Source organism: Scleropages formosus, chromosome 20 (genome assembly GCF_900964775.1).
Source record: "Scleropages formosus chromosome 20, fSclFor1.1, whole genome shotgun sequence".
Lineage (NCBI taxonomy): Eukaryota > Metazoa > Chordata > Actinopteri > Osteoglossiformes > Osteoglossidae > Scleropages > Scleropages formosus.
The window spans coordinates 19,371,307-19,391,584 of NC_041825.1; the positions used below are offsets into that span (position 1 = coordinate 19,371,307).

At 42.3% G+C, this 20,278-nt stretch overlaps 2 protein-coding genes across 2 annotated transcripts in view; one reads left to right on the plus strand and one right to left on the minus strand.

Annotated features, from left to right (window-relative positions):
• LOC108940048 (protein kinase C alpha type) overlaps nt 1–6,575 on the minus strand; it is a 146,209-nt gene extending 139,634 nt beyond the window's left edge. The window contains exons 1-2 of the mRNA XM_018761858.2: nt 5,910–6,575; nt 3,886–3,917 (exon numbers count right to left, since the gene is read on the minus strand). Of these exons, the coding sequence (XP_018617374.1) occupies nt 3,886–3,917; nt 5,910–6,079 (202 nt within the window). The 5' untranslated portion in view covers nt 6,080–6,575. The remainder of the gene's footprint in view (nt 1–3,885; nt 3,918–5,909) is intronic.
• Nucleotides 6,576–11,825: 5,250 nt separating this feature from the next.
• On the plus strand, nt 11,826–15,983 carry LOC108939838 (beta-2-glycoprotein 1-like). The gene is made up of 8 exons (XM_018761482.1): nt 11,826–11,964; nt 12,344–12,520; nt 12,807–12,903; nt 13,123–13,199; nt 13,631–13,819; nt 15,028–15,207; nt 15,338–15,535; nt 15,712–15,983. The coding sequence occupies exons 1-8, from the start codon at nt 11,895–11,897 to the stop codon at nt 15,774–15,776; spliced, it is 1,053 nt and encodes a 350-aa protein (XP_018616998.1). The 5' UTR covers nt 11,826–11,894; the 3' UTR covers nt 15,777–15,983.
• Nucleotides 15,984–20,278: the final 4,295 nt, after the last annotated feature.

Below are 20,278 nucleotides of genomic sequence, written 5' to 3' on the forward strand. Positions count from 1 at the left end.
CATTCTCACACTCAACGCACCCATATTGCTTTATATGACTAGTAAAATCATGACATTCTTACCCTTCTGCGCATGGTCAAAAACCAGAGAACAATGTATGCATGAGTCCTGCGCATAAACCTTTAGCCTACATTACATTTCACCACTGAAAGTCAAACTACAACATTTGCAGTACATCAATGGCAAGGAAACATGCCATATCATAGCTCAAAGCAACTGTTTTACAAGTGTAGCCATTTAGCCAATTTTTAAAGCCTCCCGCTGAATCAGAACCAGTTTGTGTCTCGTATTTTACTAGGAGACGGAGGAGAGAACAGCGGCTGGCACGCTCCTCTGTCTGTTGTACCTCGTCTTCCAATGTTAGCCTCTCTACTGTTGGAAAAATCAATCACAGCCTTGGGAACACAAACGTGTTTGACACAGAGTATCACTGATAACCACTGTCCAAGGCATGGCGAAAAGAACTTCTCTTAGACGACTTTCGTTTTCATACCTTTGAAGGCCATCAGCAGGGCTACAAAAATATGAGTATAAAGAATTCCTTCTTTGTTAAAACATGAAGCATAGGAATGTAATTTCAAAGAAATGCATAACGAAAGGACTTTAAAAGGTGTTGGTGTTTTGACAGAGAAAACACAAGCATATATGCTAGGGAAGTGAATGGCAGTATGTCACGTCTATGGAACGTTGGAGCGCTTCCACTAACCCCGGCTGACAACAGCGCCCTGTCGCCATGCTCGTGGGTGGTTCAGCCCCAGTTGTCATGGCAGCAGTTACACAAGCCCCTTTGTGCCCCTGATCAAAAAAAAGGCAGCCTATGAAGTTTGTAAAGTCCATTTCCTTCGTTTGCATGGGTTTCCGCAGGCCAGTTTCTCAGGCTTTTCCAAGATTCCTGCATTAATATAGAAAGCAAAGGGTCGGAGAGACATAGCTTTGCATACCGTAGTAGCTGTTGGTAGAGAGGAGCTGCTGCTACAGGAGCCTAAGCCATCTTTCTCTAGAGCAAAATCCATACCCCCACAGGATACCCGCCAATCATAGCTTGGGTAGACTACAGGACATCCCCGAGTCATTACTACGTCTGCCCCACCCACCTCATATAGGCTGGGCTACTGCCATTTTATTCTGGCTCAGATTAAGATTATCCAAACAAAATTAACTGAAGAGAGTAAAGAGACATTAACAGGTCATGAACCAGAAGATAAATGAGGTTGAGCAATGTAGCATGTTCACGAGCACACATTGCACTTTACAGTAAAAATTGAGGGGAAAAAAAAAAATCATCACACTGATCATATTTGTATCACTAAAGATGCAGACCATCTATCATCATACAGCCATGATGAAAACCACTGTAAAATTTCATCTAAAAACAACCTCAGTAACACGTATTTTATGCACACAGAACAGGCAGGAGAAATTCTCACAGGAAAGAAAAACTAAATCCATCACAGTTTTGAACAGAAAGTTATTTGTTGTCACTGTGATATCGGAGTAGCTATACCACATACTACACATATATACTACATTCTACACTATACTTCACCACAGGTGGAGCGACCGAAACAGAGCCCTGAGTGAAGTATAAAGCAACAAGTCACCAACCTGTACTGCAAATACCTGAGTCATTCTCTCACTCTACTTGTGTCCACTCCTACAGCACTAAGGCATCTGAAATGAGCTTTTCCCCAAACGTTACATCTCATAACACAGCCTCTCTCACATACTTGTGCTGGGAAAACCTACATTTGCAGTGCATCAAACCGTGACACACTCAGGTAGCCACGAAGCAGGCTCACAAACACCATGGTAGATTTCTCTGTGGAAATACCTAGCGCACGCTCTCCTGACATAGGCTGGACCAAGCGCCAAAAGCGTCTAATTACGGCACTGACAAGCTGTGCAGGACTGTGTTAGTTCAGGCCTGTTTGATTAACATTCATGGACAGTCCCGCAGGCAGTCTTTTCATTTATAACACCAACCTATGTCTCCCAAAAGTCTGTGCTCACAACTACTATCAGGACTGAAGTACACTGATGGTCAGAATCCTGTGCTTTGAAGTTGCCAATTAAACGCTCATTCATTCTGTAGGTTCATCATTTTATATCTGTTCTTCTCCAAATATGCAGTAAAGCAACTTTAAAACTGAAATATTCTGTTGCCTGATATATTGTACATGTATACGGAAAATGCAGTTTGAAGCTAATTCAAACTTTCATTCAGTCTTTGCTCGGCAACAAGAACTGAAATGCATTTCAGTTTCCAAGCAAGCACGTTTTGTAGCTCCTGTAGAGAGTAAATAACTGAACTTGACAATGAACTGTTTGACAACACAACGGAAGAAGCTGATTGATTATGACTCATAACTCTGTAGAGCAGCCAAGTTCCATCAGCACAATGCCACAAAAACAGCAAAGTGCTTTTGTTTCAGCCTGATCATAAACAAGAAAGGGCTGTGGTTTAGAGGTGCTGGGGATTAGGGGTGCTGCTATGAGAGCCAGTCAAAAACCTGCAGCTGCAGTTTTACCACATACAGAATATATGAGTTCTGCCTTTACCGTACCACCCAACAGCATTCACTGAATAGGAGAATTGTTCACAACATACTACAGCTTCTAGTTTCTGCATCTTCCAGATGCCTGAGTGAATTTTATCGTTAATAAATTTTGTGTACAGATGCCATGCTAAAATTCATTATTTAAAAAAAAAAAATTGTTTGTAATTGTACCAAGTAATTGCACACATCTTTTTTTTTAGCTCAAATGTACAAATATATTGATGTACATGTAAGCGCACTATATTTGTGAAATGACATTTCTGCAGCCTGTGTACACTACACCAGATAACTGAACATGTGAATGCAGTCTATTTCAACTATGAGCATCTCAATGGTTTCAACTGTCTCTGTAAAAGGTCAGCAAGTTTCAGCTGTGTGTGTGTGCATAAAAAGTTACACACCTGAATGTTTCTTGTTTATCATAACACTGTCACAGACTAAATGTGCAAATGAACATGCTGGTAAAACGTCTGGGTGAGATTATGCAAATGAATTTCTACAATAAGTTTATATTCAGAAGGCAACAGACAACTGATGAAATAAGGGGCAACTGATGAGGGGAAAAAAACAAGTTGAACCTGAAGTATGATTTTAATTCATTAATTTTATTCAAAATATTCATAAGCTCCCAATACATGATTACTGAGAGTTGTATTAATTTCCTGAGTCTCTACATTAACAAATTTAACAATTTCTTATACAACCCTGATGACATGCAAGCAAATACAGGGTCAGCGATAAAACTGAATTCTTCCATTGAGATTAAACTTGATAGGTAATCTTGAATTTCCACACTACTGTCACACGAAAATATGTAGATAACAGCTTTAACATATGTAAGCCACTAATGAGACACCACTCAGATCATAAAGCATACATAAATGAGAGGGACCTCAATCATTTTAGTACAACTTGTCTGCTCAGCAATCTTCTGAAAGACTCCAGAGATGTAGCTTCTTTCACATGTATGGGCAATTTCTTGCCAACTTCATTAACTGCTGGAAAAAGCTGTTTTCCTGTTCTAAATTCTCTAACCAATTACCAGTTATGTCTTTGTCTCTCCTCAGGCAGTGTCTGAATTGTGCTTTAAAACCTAGTGTGTCCATACTCTTAAAGGATTTTAACTAAACACTTAAACATTTTAATCGTTACTACATAACCACAAGGTAGCACAGACTAAAAAAAGTAGTTCTGAACGGGCTAAAAACAGATGCCTGATACAGATACAGCCCATTGATCTCAGAACACACAAGTTCTCCTGCCTTTAAAGTACAGTACCACAGAGACAGAATGGATGTCACAATAAAGAGTACAGCATTATAATTACCTTGGCACTGGAACCCCTGCTTTCCAAATCCCCTGTAAAAAACACAAAGAGAAAGCAAAGTGAGATACTGAGTCTCTACACAGATAATCCATGACTGAGTGATGACCTGAGAGTTGTTTGGAATTACTAGATCTATCATAGCGAACAACATTTTTTTTTTTTTTTTTTTTAAACTAACAAGTTATGTGGTTCGGGTCCCCTATTAAATGGTCTGAAAATCACAACGTGAGACAGGAAACAGGTAACTCTGAGCCTGCGGCTAACCAAGACAAAAGAGAGAAACTGGTCAGGAAAAAAAAGTTTATTTAGACTCCCAGACTAATGTCTGTTTACTGTTTGAATGAATGTCTGTGATAAGAAGTGCTAAATATTGTGTGTCTGAAAGACCATAAACCATGACAAATTCCTTGAATATGCAAACCATGCTGGCAAATAAAGTGTTATGAATTTATCTGAAAGGGTTAGCATAACAATGATTCCGATATTTTCCACTGAAAAACTGACGAGCAAACGTAAAAAAAATTATTATACATGCGGGCGTGATGTAAGATGCCAAAGGTGTAGCTGTAGGTATGGGTACAGTTTATATGGTGATGAAGAGATCATACATAAAGTGAAAACTACGGAACATCTTACAATTGTTACTGCAAAATAAACCGCATATGAAAAACTGTATTTAGGGTATTGTCAAAGTTTAAAAGTAGCACTGCCAATACCCTAAATACAGTCTTATTTCACTCTGCTCACTTAAGTGCTACATGTTTTATAACCGACACTCCAATTAAAACATTGTCACCAAGACACGTTTCTGCAACAGTGACAGATGATGCTGGAACGAAGACGGCGTTGTCTCCGAACTCTCCACCTCCTGAAAACATCAGCGTAGCAGCCTTGACTGTCATTTGAAAGTTCTCCTCCAGAACTCAGGCCCGGGTGACTTGTACAGCCACAAAGCACCTTTCACAGCACGTTCCCTCCTAGAGCAGTGTCTTTAGTGTGTGTGCGCACTGTGGGGTGTGACTTTCACACACACACTCTCTCTCACACACACACACACACAGAGAGAGAGAGAGTGTGGCTGGCTGCCTTTGCTGGCCATGCTGTACTTGTGCTCCCAAGTCAACTGAAGAGTGTGAACAGCCCCAGAAGCGGCGCTCAATGGACGGTTAGGGGCCCTCAGTGGGACCACAACATTAGGAAGGTAGTGTGTAATGTGTTGGAGTGACAAAACCAGCTCTGAAAAATAATTGTCAAAGTAAAGGGCAAAGGAGGAGGGGGTGGGTGCCGCTGAAAAGAGTGAAAACACTACAGACACTTCGGATGCAGCTCCTGTGTCAAGCTTTTCTCCATGCCATGGTCACGGTGCCATGACAGTAACTGTAACTTTCAACAAGCGGCCACTTCTTCTCTGTGGTTTGAGCAGACGAACCGAGATCACGGTTAGAAAATGTTAATGGAAAAAGAAAAGACGGCAAAAAAATTTCTCACCTAAAACATAACGTCACGACGTAGTCCCCGATCGATCCGTACGCGCTTCTCCAGCCACTCGGAAGTTACGACACTTTCTCAAAATCAACTTAAGTTGTGTAATATGTGCTGCAGCAGCACATGCGACCAGCGGCCACTCGCACAAACTCGGCTGCTGCTCTCTAGGCTTCATGAGGAAACCCTCAACGTGGAGCCGATGCGTGCGGACAGACGCGGCTCGTCGCGCGCGGACCAGCCTGCCGCGCGGACTCCCCCCCGAGGTGCCGCATTCCAGCGGCGGGAAGCGCGAGCGCCTCAAGTTCTACTCAAAAAAAGTTTGCAGCTCAGGAGGTAAAAAGAGAAGTTGAGGGGAAAAGTTTCCCGAAACTCTGCGGCCGCCATCCTACGCAAACAAATGAGTAATACATGATAAATAATTTGAGAGAAAACACAAAACGAGCTGCGAGGCAGTCCTCAACGGAAAGTGAAAAAGAGGGCTCAGGAAGAAAGTGGGAAGCAGAGAAGGAAAGTTGCTGCCGTGGCACCGCGCTGCTTACCAGATGAAGTCGGTGCAGTGGCTGCAGAAGGTGGGCTGCTTGAAGAACCTGGCGATAAACTTGTGGTTCTTCACCTCATGCACGTTCTTCTGCCTTAGAGCGCCTTTGCGGGCGAAGCGGTTCGCGACGTCCGCCGAGGACGGGTCGTCCGTGTGTATAACATCAGCCATGGCAGAAAGACGGTGTCCGAACCCCGAGTCCCGCTCAGACTGCGCCTTCTTCTTCTTCTTCACGCTGTGTTCCGCACTGCCCTTCGGAGGTGGCCACTCACTGGAGCTCCTCGACCCGCTGCAGCCTTTTCCCCCACTGTCGCCGAAGCTACAACTAGTTACTGACAGCTCGCGGGCTCGCGCCAGCGCTCGGCTTCCTCCTTTCACTTCGGATGACGTCAGTGGAGTTTGTACTCCCGTGGGAGTGGAGCCGGAGCGCGCGCGGGGCGGGTGGTGAGGGAGGCTCGTTCGTTCCCTGCCGTAAGCTGGAGGCGAGGCGCGCCATCCCGTGGACGAGTGCGCGAACAACAGCGCGTTCCACGGCGCGTGGCACACGTACGAGGGAGGTCCTCGCGCGACACTTGCCTTGAAGATTACATCACTGTGCGCAATGTGTTCTTTTTTTTTTCTACTTGTTTTTTTTAACGTCGCATCAGCTCGTTCGGTAATTGATTGATGGCAGACTCTGAGTAGCAATGTGTCAAAGTCTGTATTTGTGTACACAGGATAAGTGCATATATGAATTTATATGAGATCATTATGACTGAACGTTATCTTTTCGTTTTTGTGTGTTTTGCAGTAATTCTTCTAACTAAGCAACTCCCAGTGAACACTATGTAATGTTATCACCCCACACACCTTATTCACCAAGGTTACTTACACTGCTAGATCCACTGATGTATGGATAAGTGACTCATTGTAAGTAGTGTAAGACAATCTCTGTGTCACTCACACACTATGGATGAACCTGAACAACAGGTCTTTGGACTATGGGAGAAAACCAGAGCAGCCAGAGTAAACTCATGCAGATACAGGGAGAACATACAAACTCCACACAGACTGAGCAGGGATCAAACCCACATCCTCTTGTACCACCCAGGGGCTGGGAGACAGCAGCACTACTTGCTGTGCCACTGTGCTGCCCAGGTGCTGTGAGACATACTTGATACTTAACTCCTCCACTAAAAGCAGTTGCTCCCTCCTCACCTGGAGACAGCAATCCACTCTTTTCCAGGAGAAGACTATAACCTTATACTTAAGGGTGCTAATAGTCATACGCGCTGCTTCGCACTCGGCAGCAAACCATTCAAGTGCACGCCGAAAGTCACACTCAGATGAGGCCAAGAGGACAACAATGTCCGGATAAAGCAGAGATAATGCCCTTAGCCCCACCAACTGGACACCCTCAAAGCCTTGGCTGCTCCTTGATAACCTTCTCATGAAAATCACAAATTGAAGTGGAAACAAGACTCAACCTTGGCAGAGTCCAACGCCCATATCAAACAGATTGAACTTAATGGAGAGAAAATTGGCACAACTGACATTGCTTTCATACAGGGATTAGATGGCACACATCAGCACCCCCTACACACCATATTCTTGCAGTACCTCCCACAGCACATGCCGAGGAACACAGTCAAGTGCCTTTCCTAAATTTTCAAAACACATATAGACTGGATTTGTGAATTCTTATGCTCTCTGAAGTTGCTTGGAGAAGGGCTGGTCTACTGCTCCATGGTCATGAACAAATCAACATTGTTCCTTTAGAATCTGAAGCTCACCTATTAGGCAGAGTCCCCTTTCCAGTACTGTGGCATAGACTTTACCAGGGAAGTTGAGGAGTGTAATCCTCCTGTAGTCGAAAGACACCGTACAGTCCATTTTTCTTAAATATAGGCATCATCACTTCAGAACGGCAATCCAGAAGTGCTTTACCCACCTTCCATGTAATATTGAAAGCGTGTGTGAGCCATATGACCTCAACCTTGTCCACTGCTTTTAACATCTCCTGACGAATCTGATACACCCCTTCAGCCCTTCCACTATGGAGGCCTCGCACCACCATAGTCACCTAAGGGACGGTGATGGGATTTAATCTGTCAGAGATGCCAGACACTGCCCCCTAAAAGGAGAGTATTTTCACTGGGTTAAGGAGTTCTTCAGAGTGCTCCTTCCACCACCCAACAATCTTCTCAGGAATGGTCAACACGTTAGCACCCTTGTTTGGCACAGCCTGGGAAGAGTCACACTTCCTCTCCTGAACAAACTTGGGGCCACCAGTCTTTCTCCATGGCCTCCTCAAACTCCTCCCATGCCCAAGCTTTCGTTTCAGCATCAGCCTTCACTACAGTCCTTTTGGACTGATGGTACCTTTCAGCCAAGTCAGGAGATCCCCTCGTTAACATTGCCTGGAAGGCCTTCTTCTTCAGAATAATACTTTACCTAAATTTTACATTCATCTGGGCGTGACAGCTGGTAGTCTAGGGGTTGGCACTGCTGTCTTTGGACCCAAAGATTGCAGGTTTGAATCTTGCCTCTGGCTGTAGTACACTTGAGCAAGGTACTTACCCTAACTTACTCCAGTAAAAAATTACCTGGCTAAGTAATGTAACATTTTCAGTTGCTTTGGAGAAAAGCATTGGCTAAATGGATTAATGTAGGATAATACCCTAAAACCATAGCTTTTGGCAGCTGCTTCCATGACTGAGGACTTGAGCATGATCCATTCTGATATGGTTCATTCTAATTTCCTGTCTACATCCTCACTCGGTACAAAGGAAATGCTCTGTCTCCACTTCCTTCAATGCCATTTGCAATGTACCATCATGCATTTCAACATTATTTACACTTCTTATGCATTTATTGTTTGAGTTGTGAAAAATGTTACTCATTACTCGCTTAGCTGACATTTCAGTCCAAAATGTCTTGCAGACAGGGTATTCTTTTTGGAGTAATTAAGTGTAATTGCTTTGCAAAAGGGTACTACTGCAGCAGTGTAGAGTGGAGTTTGACCCAGCAACCTTCAGGCAAAAAGACCATGTCCTTAGCATGACATTACATTCTGATACTTAATTATTCTTTGTTCATAATTGCTGTAGAATACCATACCATACCATACCATACCATACCACAATGTCTTGTGAGAAGCTATAAAATTTGTAAAGATATCTGATAAACACTTGTCTCAAAAACTCCTAAATTAAGCATTAACAAAAAAGGATACACCTTATGTGTTTTTTTGTATTAGTTATTAATTTGTATTGGCTTGATTGCCACACCATGGCATCCAGCCCAACAATATGTGTTATAACAATAGAACCCAAAGGCCACAATGAGCAAAAGCAAAATTTAATTTGAAACTATTATAAAACAGTTTCAGTTTGGCAAGAAGACTCCAGAAGTGGCTGGTAACAGGGCATAACGCAACATATACCTTGGACACGACACTGGAACACTGCAGGTTAACCACATACTTATTTACTCACTCACACACATAAAGGGCAATAAAGAGTCACCAGTTCAGCTGAGGCATGTCTTTGGACTGCGGAAGGAAACCAGAGCAACCTAAGAAAACCCATACAAACATGGGGACACCATGCAAACCCTACATAGACTGACTGTGGATCAAACCTGCCCCTAATCACACAGCCTAGATGCCTTGAGGAACCCACATTACTTATTTTCCCCAAATCTGTGACCATAGCTGTTACAATTTTTGAACATGATTACATTTAAAATTGTGTTTTATTGTAGTTGTATAATAATATCTCTTTTACAACATGCATAATATCAATAATAAACTGCTGTTTGTCTAACAAAATCCTAAAGATGGGGACACCATGCAAAATCCATGCAAAATTCATACAAACAGGGGGACACCATGCAAACCCTACATAGACTGACATAGACTGCATAGACTGACATAGACTACATAGGCTTACTGTGGATCAAACCTGCCCCTTACCCACTAATTTCACAGAAAAAAAACAAAAAAAACAGATACATATGCAGCAGTCTTATAGCTGTATTAACACACCACAAAATTTGCACTTTTAAGTTCAATATCCCCTCTCTCAGAATATTTGCATGCATGTTTCACTGGAGAGTGCCTTGGAGGGGCCGCCTTTCCATGAAATTTTGCCAACTACAAACTGGAACACCCTTCAGCACGATGGAAGGTCCCAGGCATGTGCAAAGTGGAGGGGTAATGGAAGAGGGATTGGAGAGCAGCCCTAGTGTATACACGAGGACCCTTCCAGTCTCCAAATGTGATCATTTCATCAACTTGTGTGTGTGTGTGAATACATGTATGAAGCCCATGGTCCACACTAGCTGGGTTGCTTATTTGTAAGCCACAAACTTTCTACAGCCTGAGACTGAGAGCAAATAAAAACATAGAACTTTGTACACACACACACACACACAGAGACTGAAACCACTTGTTCTAAGCAGGGCCACAGCAAGCCAGAGCCTAACCCAGCAGCACAGGGTACAAGGCCAGAGGGGGAGAGGACACACCCAAGACAGGACACCAGTCCATCACAAGGCACCCCAAGCCCAAGCAGAACTCAAATCCCAGACCCACCAAAGAGCAGGCACAGGCCAAACCCGCTGTGCCACTGCACCACCATAGCCCCCCTCCCCCTTAGAATTATGTAAAAGATGTCAGTTTATTTACTTTTTTGGAAATACTATTCTTTGGGGTGCCAATAATTTTGAAATCCATGTTTTGCAGGAAAATAAAAATGCACTACTCAGGAAAATTGCTTATATTTGAAAAAATATTGTGGTAGAGGAAAAGTAAATGCCTTCGCCAAATGTTTAAGGCCGGGATATCACCCGTTTCTTGTTTTATTCTTTTCATACATTCATTTTTAAAGGTGCCAATAATTCTTGAGTTGAGTGCATTTTGTTAGAGTGAGTTTTAAGTCATTGTGAAACTGGATATTTTATTGAGTCCATACAATGCTCAAGCAATATCCTTGTAAACAATATCTTTCTGCCTGAAGTCTTTGTGACTGTAGCTTCATCATAATAACCGGTAGGAGGCTATTTTGTTGTTTCTTTAGTGGATCACAACTGATGACGTTTATGTGGCAGTTTGTCAGAGTGAAGTGGCTGCATGGATGGGACAGAGGTGCAGAGCAGCAGGGCTTTTGATAAGCGCTGAGTGTTTTTTTTTCTTGTTTCTTCCCTCAGTAGGCGGTCGTCAAGGAGATGGCAATAATAAGTAAACCGTCAAACGATCATTCTTCAAAAACGTGATGCAACCTTTTTTGAAAGCGCATTGTACTACATTACTGACAGTGCGCGTTAATAAAAATTTTCTCAGAGTTTAATAAAGAGAGGTTTTCAGTTTGACCTCCATTAAAAGCTCCAGGGCACCAGCTGTGTGTTGTCTTAGTTACCCACTGAAAGTTAACGTTCAGCTCTTCATAAATATGTGATTACGTGGATTTTGAATCTATACAAGTTAATTTAAATTACCAGGTAGGCAATTAGTAGTGTTATTACATCTCAAAGAATTGTTTTCCTTGTATTTTTAAAGGACTGTACTACCTTAAATATATAACAGTGTGATATAAAAGCACTATTTTTACGTTTTATACAAAGAACACTTTGTACTATGTAAAAATGTACAAACAAAAAACATTTAACCACTTGCTGTTTACTCATTCAGTGAAATTGCAACACCTCCATGTGTTCATGTGTGTTGTAACAACACAAATATTAGAATATTTCTCTGTCAGGTGTTATTTCTGCTTTATACATACGTGTGTGTTGTGATGCAATGTGAAGGAAGCAGAATTTGATTCTTGTGATGCCAAGAATTTAAGGGGTTAAACATTCAGCCCAAGGACTTTTCCAGTGTTGGCTAATTTTGCAAAATCAACAGCTGTTATCTGTTTGCTCTGCAAAGTGTGTTCAGCAGAGCTTTATATACCTCCCCACACGCAGCTCTGAGTAGAACGTCTTCTCTGACCACCACGAAAAGATGTCTCCAAGCCTTCACTTGTTTCTGCTTTGTCACTTGTCCTTGTTCACGTCGGTGACACCGGGAAAAGGTAATGTTCACTTTCTGGAATGTACCGTCAGGAGCACTCGGGGGTCTTACAGGAAGGGAAACGAGTGTGTAATAGATGAGTGTGCCGTGTTTCCATTGTAAGAAGAGTGACCTTGTTTTGACTATCATATTAATGTGATCACCATCATTATTTGTGTAATCCCTGCTGACTCGTTCTCAAATTGTGGGTCTCGGTGAATTTGGAAATTACATTTCGTGGCATATATGTAATGTGCTTACACTCAGCCAGATATAAAGTAAAAATGGTTGAACGTGGTTTTAAATCACGTGGTTAAGAGAGGTCACAGTCCATTCCAATATTATTTGTGTGCGTTTGTGTGTGTGTGTGTGTGTGTGTGTGTGTGTGTGTGCTTTTGCAGTGTGTGGTCGGCCCCCTTTACCTGACACCATAGACCAAACTGGCATCCAACGAGTCTATGAGCCTGGGGCGGAGGTGTTCCTTGCCTGCAAGCGTGGTTACGTCCCCTCTGCAGGGTCCCGCAAAATTATCTGCACTTCCAATGGAAAATGGACGAATCCCACCCTCAAGTGTGAACGTGAGTGGATGAATCCCACCCCCAAGTGCGAACTTATCCTTTTCGAATATCGATACAAATACTGCCAGGTATTCTACTTTAGTGGCCTGTTGTGATGATTTTGACAGCATTGTTTACTGCAAGGGATCAACAGTATGTCAACAAGATTCCGTGTTTAAAAAAAAAAAAAAAACAATGCACAGAGTTACAACATGATTAGGATGACGTGATTAGAGGATGATTAGGATGTTTGTTTCGCCAACTACTATGAGACAGTATAGTAACCTGAGTCAAATGAAATGTGCAGCTAAACAGTGCGATGTCCCTGGGCCCCTGATGAATGGAAAAATCCACTTTACTGACATATCGTTCCAGAGTGTCATCAACTTCACCTGCAATGAAGGGTAAGAGTGATCCGTAAGACTAGACATTTAGTAAAAGTCAGCATTAACATTAAAGTTCATTTTGCACATAAAATTTTGGCAAGGTAGTAGATTCATAGTTACATAAGATCTACTTCCCTGGGGCTAATTTGCTTTGTGTCTTTTTCCAGACCAAAATATCTGTCATGTACTATACCAAAGCATTTTTGTAAGACAGGTGGTAGATGTTGTGTTTTGCAGGTATGTCCTCCGTGGTGTTAATAATAGTGAATGCCTACAAAACGGCACCTGGAGCAATGCTCTGCCCTTTTGTGAAGGTAAGTGTGTTATTCAGTATTTTATTGACCACCAGTGCAGGGAGGAGAAAATGCAAAAAAAAGACAATGATTATTAATAATACATTATTATTAATGATATTATTGTGTTGTAACTATTATCACATAATAATAATAATAATAATAATAATAATATAGGCAATGCAAATTACGATCCTTACACATCTTAAATACTGCATTTTTTTTTAGGCTAGACAGGGTGCTATAGCAGGGTCCATGCTCAGACTTGGTTGTCTTCTTGCTACTTGCCATCAAACAGTATTACTTGAGTACATAAATTAAAAGTGTGAAAATTTGCCATGGACAGTGTACACAAGAGAACTATGCAGATTAAAGAAAGAAACATACTATAAATACATTTTTCAGCTGCCTAAAGGTAATTCATCATATTCACAATGTCCTTCTTTCTCCAGTGGTAACCTGTGGTTTACCTGAAATACCAAAATATGGCAAAATCATTCATCACAAGAAGTCGAAAGACAACACAACGGCGTTTGGCGACAGTGTGACGTACGAATGCTTGCCTCCACAAGCTTTGTTCGGCAATGAGATAGGGTTCTGCACAGCTAATGGGAACTGGACCAAGGCTCCAGAATGCCGGTGTAAGTAAAGAACAAAGAATGTGTCATTAAACTGTGAGTGTCATGGTCGCAGACAGGAGATGGGAGGTAGGGTTTGGACCCAAGTGTGGGTGCTGTTGTACCAAAACACGGGAGCAATCAAAGACTGAGGTCGGGGACCTGCGAGGATCTTCCGAGGAGCGAACGTCATTGTGAGGGACGAAGCAATGCTCAAGAAACCGGTAAACAATCCGAGGTCAATCCGAGGAACTGTAAACCAAGAATAGGTTACTGGGTACTGGGTACTGGGTACTGGGAAAGCAAGACGCTGAATGTACAAGCCTACGGAAGGGCAATGTAGATTCTGCACCCGTTGCCATGTCGGCACTGCTTTTATACCGAACCGTGCTAATCGGCAACAGGTGCTATCGCTGAGCCGGTGGGTGTGGGCGTGACAGTGAGATGATTTTAAAGGAATCTTTTCATTCTGTCTGCATTATCACCATGTCTTCTCAGATGTAAAATCTCCTTTCATAAATTACAAACAAGTATAAAGGTAACTACACAGGTCCAATAAAAGGCTCTGTTGAAATGGTATTACCAAAAATGGGAAAGATCAGAAGCCAACAATTTTAATTAAGAACACTCTTTCTGCAGTTGCACTGTAAAATAATGTAATTACAGTTTATATCAGAAACCTTTGTCCAAAGCAGAGCAAGCAATAAGAGTCGAGGAATTGTAGATTCTTGAAGCAAGCCTATCTGAATACTGTTCTTTGCTTATGAATAGCAACAGGTGTCACACCCCTATGATTGGTCATGTCATCACAGTTATGACACAAGTGGCCACTGAAACATTCATCCATTTGCAAAGGGCACTAGATAGGGTGACAAACTTTACGCTTTCCGAAATAGAGGGAGGTTCTTACATATGTAAAGAATATCCGTGAGTGTATAGCCTGCGGGGGGGTGCGGTGGCGCAGTGGGTTGGACCACAATCCTGCTCTCCGGTGGGTCTGGGGTTCAAGTCCCGCTTGTGGTGCCTTGTGACGGACTGGCATCCCATCCTGGGTGTGTCCCCTCCCCCTCTGGCCTTATGCCCTGTGTTACCGGGTTGGCTCTATGACCCCGTATGGGATAAGCAGTTCTGAAAATGTGTGTGTGTGTGTGTGTATAGCCTGCATTCCATAAGTGGTAAAAGATATAGGGAAAGGTATTTATTGTTAACATGTTTTCTGTGTTACATTGCAGTTGTCACGTGCCCAGTTCCCCCTGGCATAGAAAACGGATTCATATCCTTCGCAGTGAAAAGGGAACATAGCTACAAGGAGAAAGTGAAATATGGGTGCAAAGTAGACTACATTCTGGACGGACCGGTGGAAATTGAGTGTCAGAAAACTGGACAGTGGTCCACAATGCCAGTGTGCAGAGGCAAGTCCAAACTCTCTCAGCTGCCATAAGATAACCCAGGCTTTTTGTAAATGGGGGGCTTTAATGAAGAAAGAACAATGATGAGCATGACAATGATAAACATTAAGCAAGTTTCCACGTACTTTTCCAGCCCCGTGCAGGGTTGACATCGAAAGAGGGCGAATATTCTACAATGGACAGAAGATATGGATTGAGAATCTGAAACCCAACAAAATCCTGCATTCAGAGGTGGTGGCTGTGTACTGTAAAAACAAGGAGAAGGCCTGTGGATATCCTGTAACTAGCCAGTGTATTAATGGGATACTGAGGATTCCACAATGCTATGAAGGTGAGATTACTGAGAATCACTCTAAATGAATAATTTTCATTCTGCTATTTTACATCACGCTAACCATTCTGTAGGATTGCAATGATGTGACACAATGCAGTGTGTTTTTACATTTCTTCGTATGACAGAACACTATCAGACAGCAACTCATTATTGTTATTACTATTTTTCTGCAGAACCGAGTGGAGTTCAATATAACCTGAATTCCAAAAGCCTTCCATCTGAAATAAAGATGTGCTGAAAATTAAGATATGAAAGCTGAAGTGAAGATAACATAAAGAGGAGGGAAACCCTGCATAAAATTAATAAAATTCAATTTCTTCTACACAGATGGCTATCCAGATGCCTCCTTAAGGGGAAAATGGGGCAGATTCATTCAATAACTGTGATAGTTTTGTTTACTTTGAAAACCAAGTTACATAGTAAAAGATATGGTTAATAACGTCTATATTTATTCTTTGTGTCATTTTCCTAAAGTGCCTTATAATTGAACAGATATAATGTGTATATTAGATTGAGCACAGAGACTGTAACCATATAAAATGGTACCATAAATATAACCACTTAAGTGCACCTTCATTAAAAAATAGTGCATCAAAGGGCGAACAGTGTAAACAATGGTGAGGCTTAGCATGCCCATTTTCACAAGTTATCATCCAACAAGTCAGAGAGTAAGTGTATTCCGATAATTGTACAGCAATTATGTATGCAGTGGTGCCAGGCATTCTGATGAGACGTGATCTCAGAATGCAGTGATCAGCAGCGATCTGAACAGGTAGGTTTGGAGCTCTTTCTTGAAGAGGCGCAGAGATTCAGAAAACAGGAGGTTGTTCCACCACTGAGTTTTAGTGATTCATTACCATTGAGAGGAAGGACAGACAGGCCATCCTGATCTTCACGGCTTAAACAGTTTGATGTGAGTCTGGATCAAGGAAGGAGCTATAGTCCTGGCAGTCCACGCAGTGAACGCCAAGGTTTTCATCTAATGCCATATGAGGACATAGTTCCAGCCTTGAAGGAACTACAGCAGTCCACAGGAGACATTGTCAGAGCAGAGAGCGGTGAGGTTAGGGTGCATTCACACAATGTTTTGCAACAGAAATGTACAGAATGCAACAAGCTATTAAAACTTGTCATGGGAAATAGGGTTTCTGTGTCCAAAATTTAGGTACATGCACCGTTTTCGGTCGGCATTGACTAAGATTTTAATTTTCAATTATTTTAAATCAATTTTAATTTTAATGTAGCTTAAAGTTAATAAAAATGTTAAAAGTCCTACAAGGCAGTTTTTACTTTATTGTTCATTTGCTTATTTAACTTTTACAGAGCCTGCCGGGGCAAATAAATTGTGGCACATGTCTATTATTACATTTTTGCTTGTATAATTAAAGGAAAAAATTATGGACACACACTGTCTGAAACCGCTTGTCCCATGCGGAGTCACGGGGAGCCGGAGCCTAACCCGGCAACACAGGGCAGAAGGGACGCACCCAGGACGGGACGCCGGTCCATCACAAGGCACCCCAAGCGGGACTCAAACCCCAGACCCACCGCAGAGCAGGACCCGGTCAAACCCACTGAGCCACCGCACCCCCCAATTATAGAGAGACCAAAGGCCAACAATTCACTAACTGTTCAAGCGTCACATCTGCAAACAATGAATTGGTCTTACCTTCCCAGAGAGCACCGATATAATCAATAGGGGTTAATTTTTAAAATTTTAAGAGATCTGAGATCCAGTTAAATTCTTGTCTGGGTGCATCATGGGTTTTGGAAAAGAAACCTGGTGATTCTGGGAAATTCATGACTAGGGAAGAAAGGAATAAGTAAAATTTTCTGCCAATGGCAGCCCAGTTTTCCTATGTGTCAATGGTACTCTGCGCCATCAAAGTCATTTCGCTGAGATCCTGGACACCAAATGCAGAAAATATCCTACATGCAGTTCAGGGTGTTTGCTAATTCCTGTGGTGAAGGTGTGCCGATTTTGGAAAGAAGTGTGTTTTGTTTTCAAGTTAATACTTTACTAAGCTTCTTTTACATTTCGGACTTTGAAATGTAGATCAACCCTGGATTCTGGTAACGGAGATCTTCCTCTGTTTGCTCATCAGAATTACTGAGTTCCAGCAACCTTTGTGTTCCGCGATTAATTCGACAGCTCCTGTGGCTTTTTTCTCTTATCATTTTAAATTACAGGTAGTGTGATGGTTTAAAAGACAGCACTGTGATGTGGCTCCAGGTTTGTGAGTTCTGATGTGGCACAGGCTGTGTGATCACAGCTGACCTGAGCTTCTTCAGGGTTTCTTCCTCTCTTGCAATGAAATGTACATTTAGTGAATTGCTGAGTGCACACTGCCCTTAGCGTAAGCTCTGCATGAGCGTGTGAGGGTATTTAACTTTGGTTGCCTTGCCTCTGATCATGGGGCTACTCTGCTTTTTTGTCTGCACTTCTTGGGATTGACCCAGGAACACTGCAGCTTGGCCTGAGTAAGTAAATAAAAGGCCTGCACTGTAAATGCCTGTCGTTCCAACAAATACAATTATAATACGGCCTTACTGATTAACAATACCCTTGTCCTGAAATAGTTCCCATTGCAAATTTGCATTGGCCAACACCCTCCTGATGAACCTATTGAATTTACTTTTTAATTAAAAAAGTATAAATCATTATCATTTGCAGGGGAGGGGGCGGGCGGTGATGCAGTGGCACAATGGGCTTGGCCAGGTCCTGCTCTCTAGTCCTGCTTGGGGTCCCCTACTTGGGACAAGTGATTTCAGCCAGTGTGTGTGCTTGCTATCATTTACTTTTTGAAACACAAATGAAAAGCTATTAAATCTAAGAAGACATCCAAACAAAGCATTTAAAATGTTTAAATGATGAAAGAGGAAAATTTTCCATTAAAACTATATGAAATGTAATGAATCGCAAGTCCTTCTACCATCCTGGATCCCTGGAAATGTCACAAGATGTCAGTATAACACAGCTTAGCCTGTACTGGGTTTATGTGCCGCTTGTCCAGAGCCATTCTGCTGGCATGAAAATGAAACATAAAGTTGCACAGGAAAATACACTGGAGAAGCAGCAGGGAGCATAGTGCTTCATGCCATCATCTTACAACCTTACAAAAAGTCTGAATCCAAGGTCCCACTGTAAAAACCTTCAGCAGAGTACCAACACACACACACACACACACACACACACACACAGTGCTGGGAATGCTGACCACACGAAGTTGATCTGGGACAGAGACACATTGTCTTGGAAAGGTCCAGCACATGATTTCTCACCTATGTTACAGTCACAGAACAGTGTATGATATGACACCTGGAAACATTGATTAATACTGGACATTTACTTTACATTTTACATTTACATTTATTCATTTAGCAGACCCTTACGTTTACATTACATTTACATTATTCATTCAGCAGACGCTTTTGTCCAAAGCGACGTACATCTTAGCAAAAGTACAATTTGTGCATTACATTAAGAGAAAGAGACACAGCTGCAGACGTGTGACTCAAGTAAACCTAGTTTGTTACCTACCACTTGCTGCACTGAGGTTCATCAGCAGATGCATAAAACATAGGATAGACAAGTCCTGATACCCTCCTACCATTTTTTTTTCTCCTTAGATACACAAACAAGCAAATACAATGCCAGAGTAGTGGCTGAATAAAGGCTATATCTGGGGAAGCTCATGAAGTTACAGTGCATGAACATTTACACCGTACATGACCCTTCCACAAGGTTGATTTGAAACACAAAACAGTTCCCCTACTCCAGCTGTCATGGCAAACAGAGGACACGGAGGAGGCTGGACTCAAGTGCAGGATTGTTTATTCAGTACCAAAGGACTAGGCTTGTTCTCGTGGTTGGGGACGGGCGAATGGTCAGTCAGTTGGGGAACTGGACAGAGGTGAGGATCTGATGTCGTGGTCGAGGGACAAGGCGAGCGGTCCTTTATCAAGGAGACATGGAGCAGAACTAGGGGACGACGAAGAACAGGACTTGGGATGAGCAGAGTGCAGAAGGGACAGTTGTCTCAAGTGAGATTCCACAACTGGGCAGTGCTGGAGTTAGGGGTTTTATAACCAGGTGCTCAAATTAAGGCCAGGTGCTTCTGGTTGAGGTAAGGGCATCATTGTGACACCAACACTATGTCATTTCTGCTTCAGTTTAAAGATTAAACACAACTTTAGTGCTTACACATGCCTTTGGAGTTAGTTGTATATAGTTTTTTTAGTTTTATTTGAGTTGTTTATCAAATCCAGGACCACCTGCAACATGAGACCTTGAAATAACCTGGAAGCAATCTCCGATGGAATCTGAACCCATCACAACTGAGCATGGACATCCAGCAGTACTATTTCTCTTTTTATCACTCCTAATGTGGCAGTAGGTAACTTGAGGTTCTTAGATCAGTTCCCTTTGTAGTCCTGTTTAGGCAGGCAGCAAAACCATGTTACCATGGTGCAGATTATGGTGAAAAATTCCTGGAAAGGTTTTTTTTTCCCTTTATATTTTTAAAACCTTTTTGAAAACGTTCAAGTATTTCGAAACATTTCTCCAGCTTTAGTGCAGCGATCTCTAAAGAAGCATTTTGGTTATTTTCGAAATGATGGTTTAGTTTTATTGCGAAGGTGTAGAACATTACATTTATTGTTCCTGTCAGCTGGGGAGAGCTAGGCATCTGCAGAAGAAGCATCGTTGCTACGCTTCTTCGAGTTCACATCCTTTCGGTC

Excerpts from the sequence above, each read along its gene's own strand:
- LOC108939838 (XM_018761482.1), top strand. The coding sequence starts at position 11,895 with ATGTCTCCAAGCCTTCACTTGTTTCTGCTTTGTCACTTGTCCTTGTTC. Across the intron at positions 12,904-13,122 it reads AACTTCACCTGCAATGAAGG|GTATGTCCTCCGTGGTGTTA; the intron begins GTAAGAGTGATC and ends TGTGTTTTGCAG. Across the intron at positions 15,208-15,337 it reads CACAATGCCAGTGTGCAGAG|CCCCGTGCAGGGTTGACATC; the intron begins GCAAGTCCAAAC and ends GTACTTTTCCAG.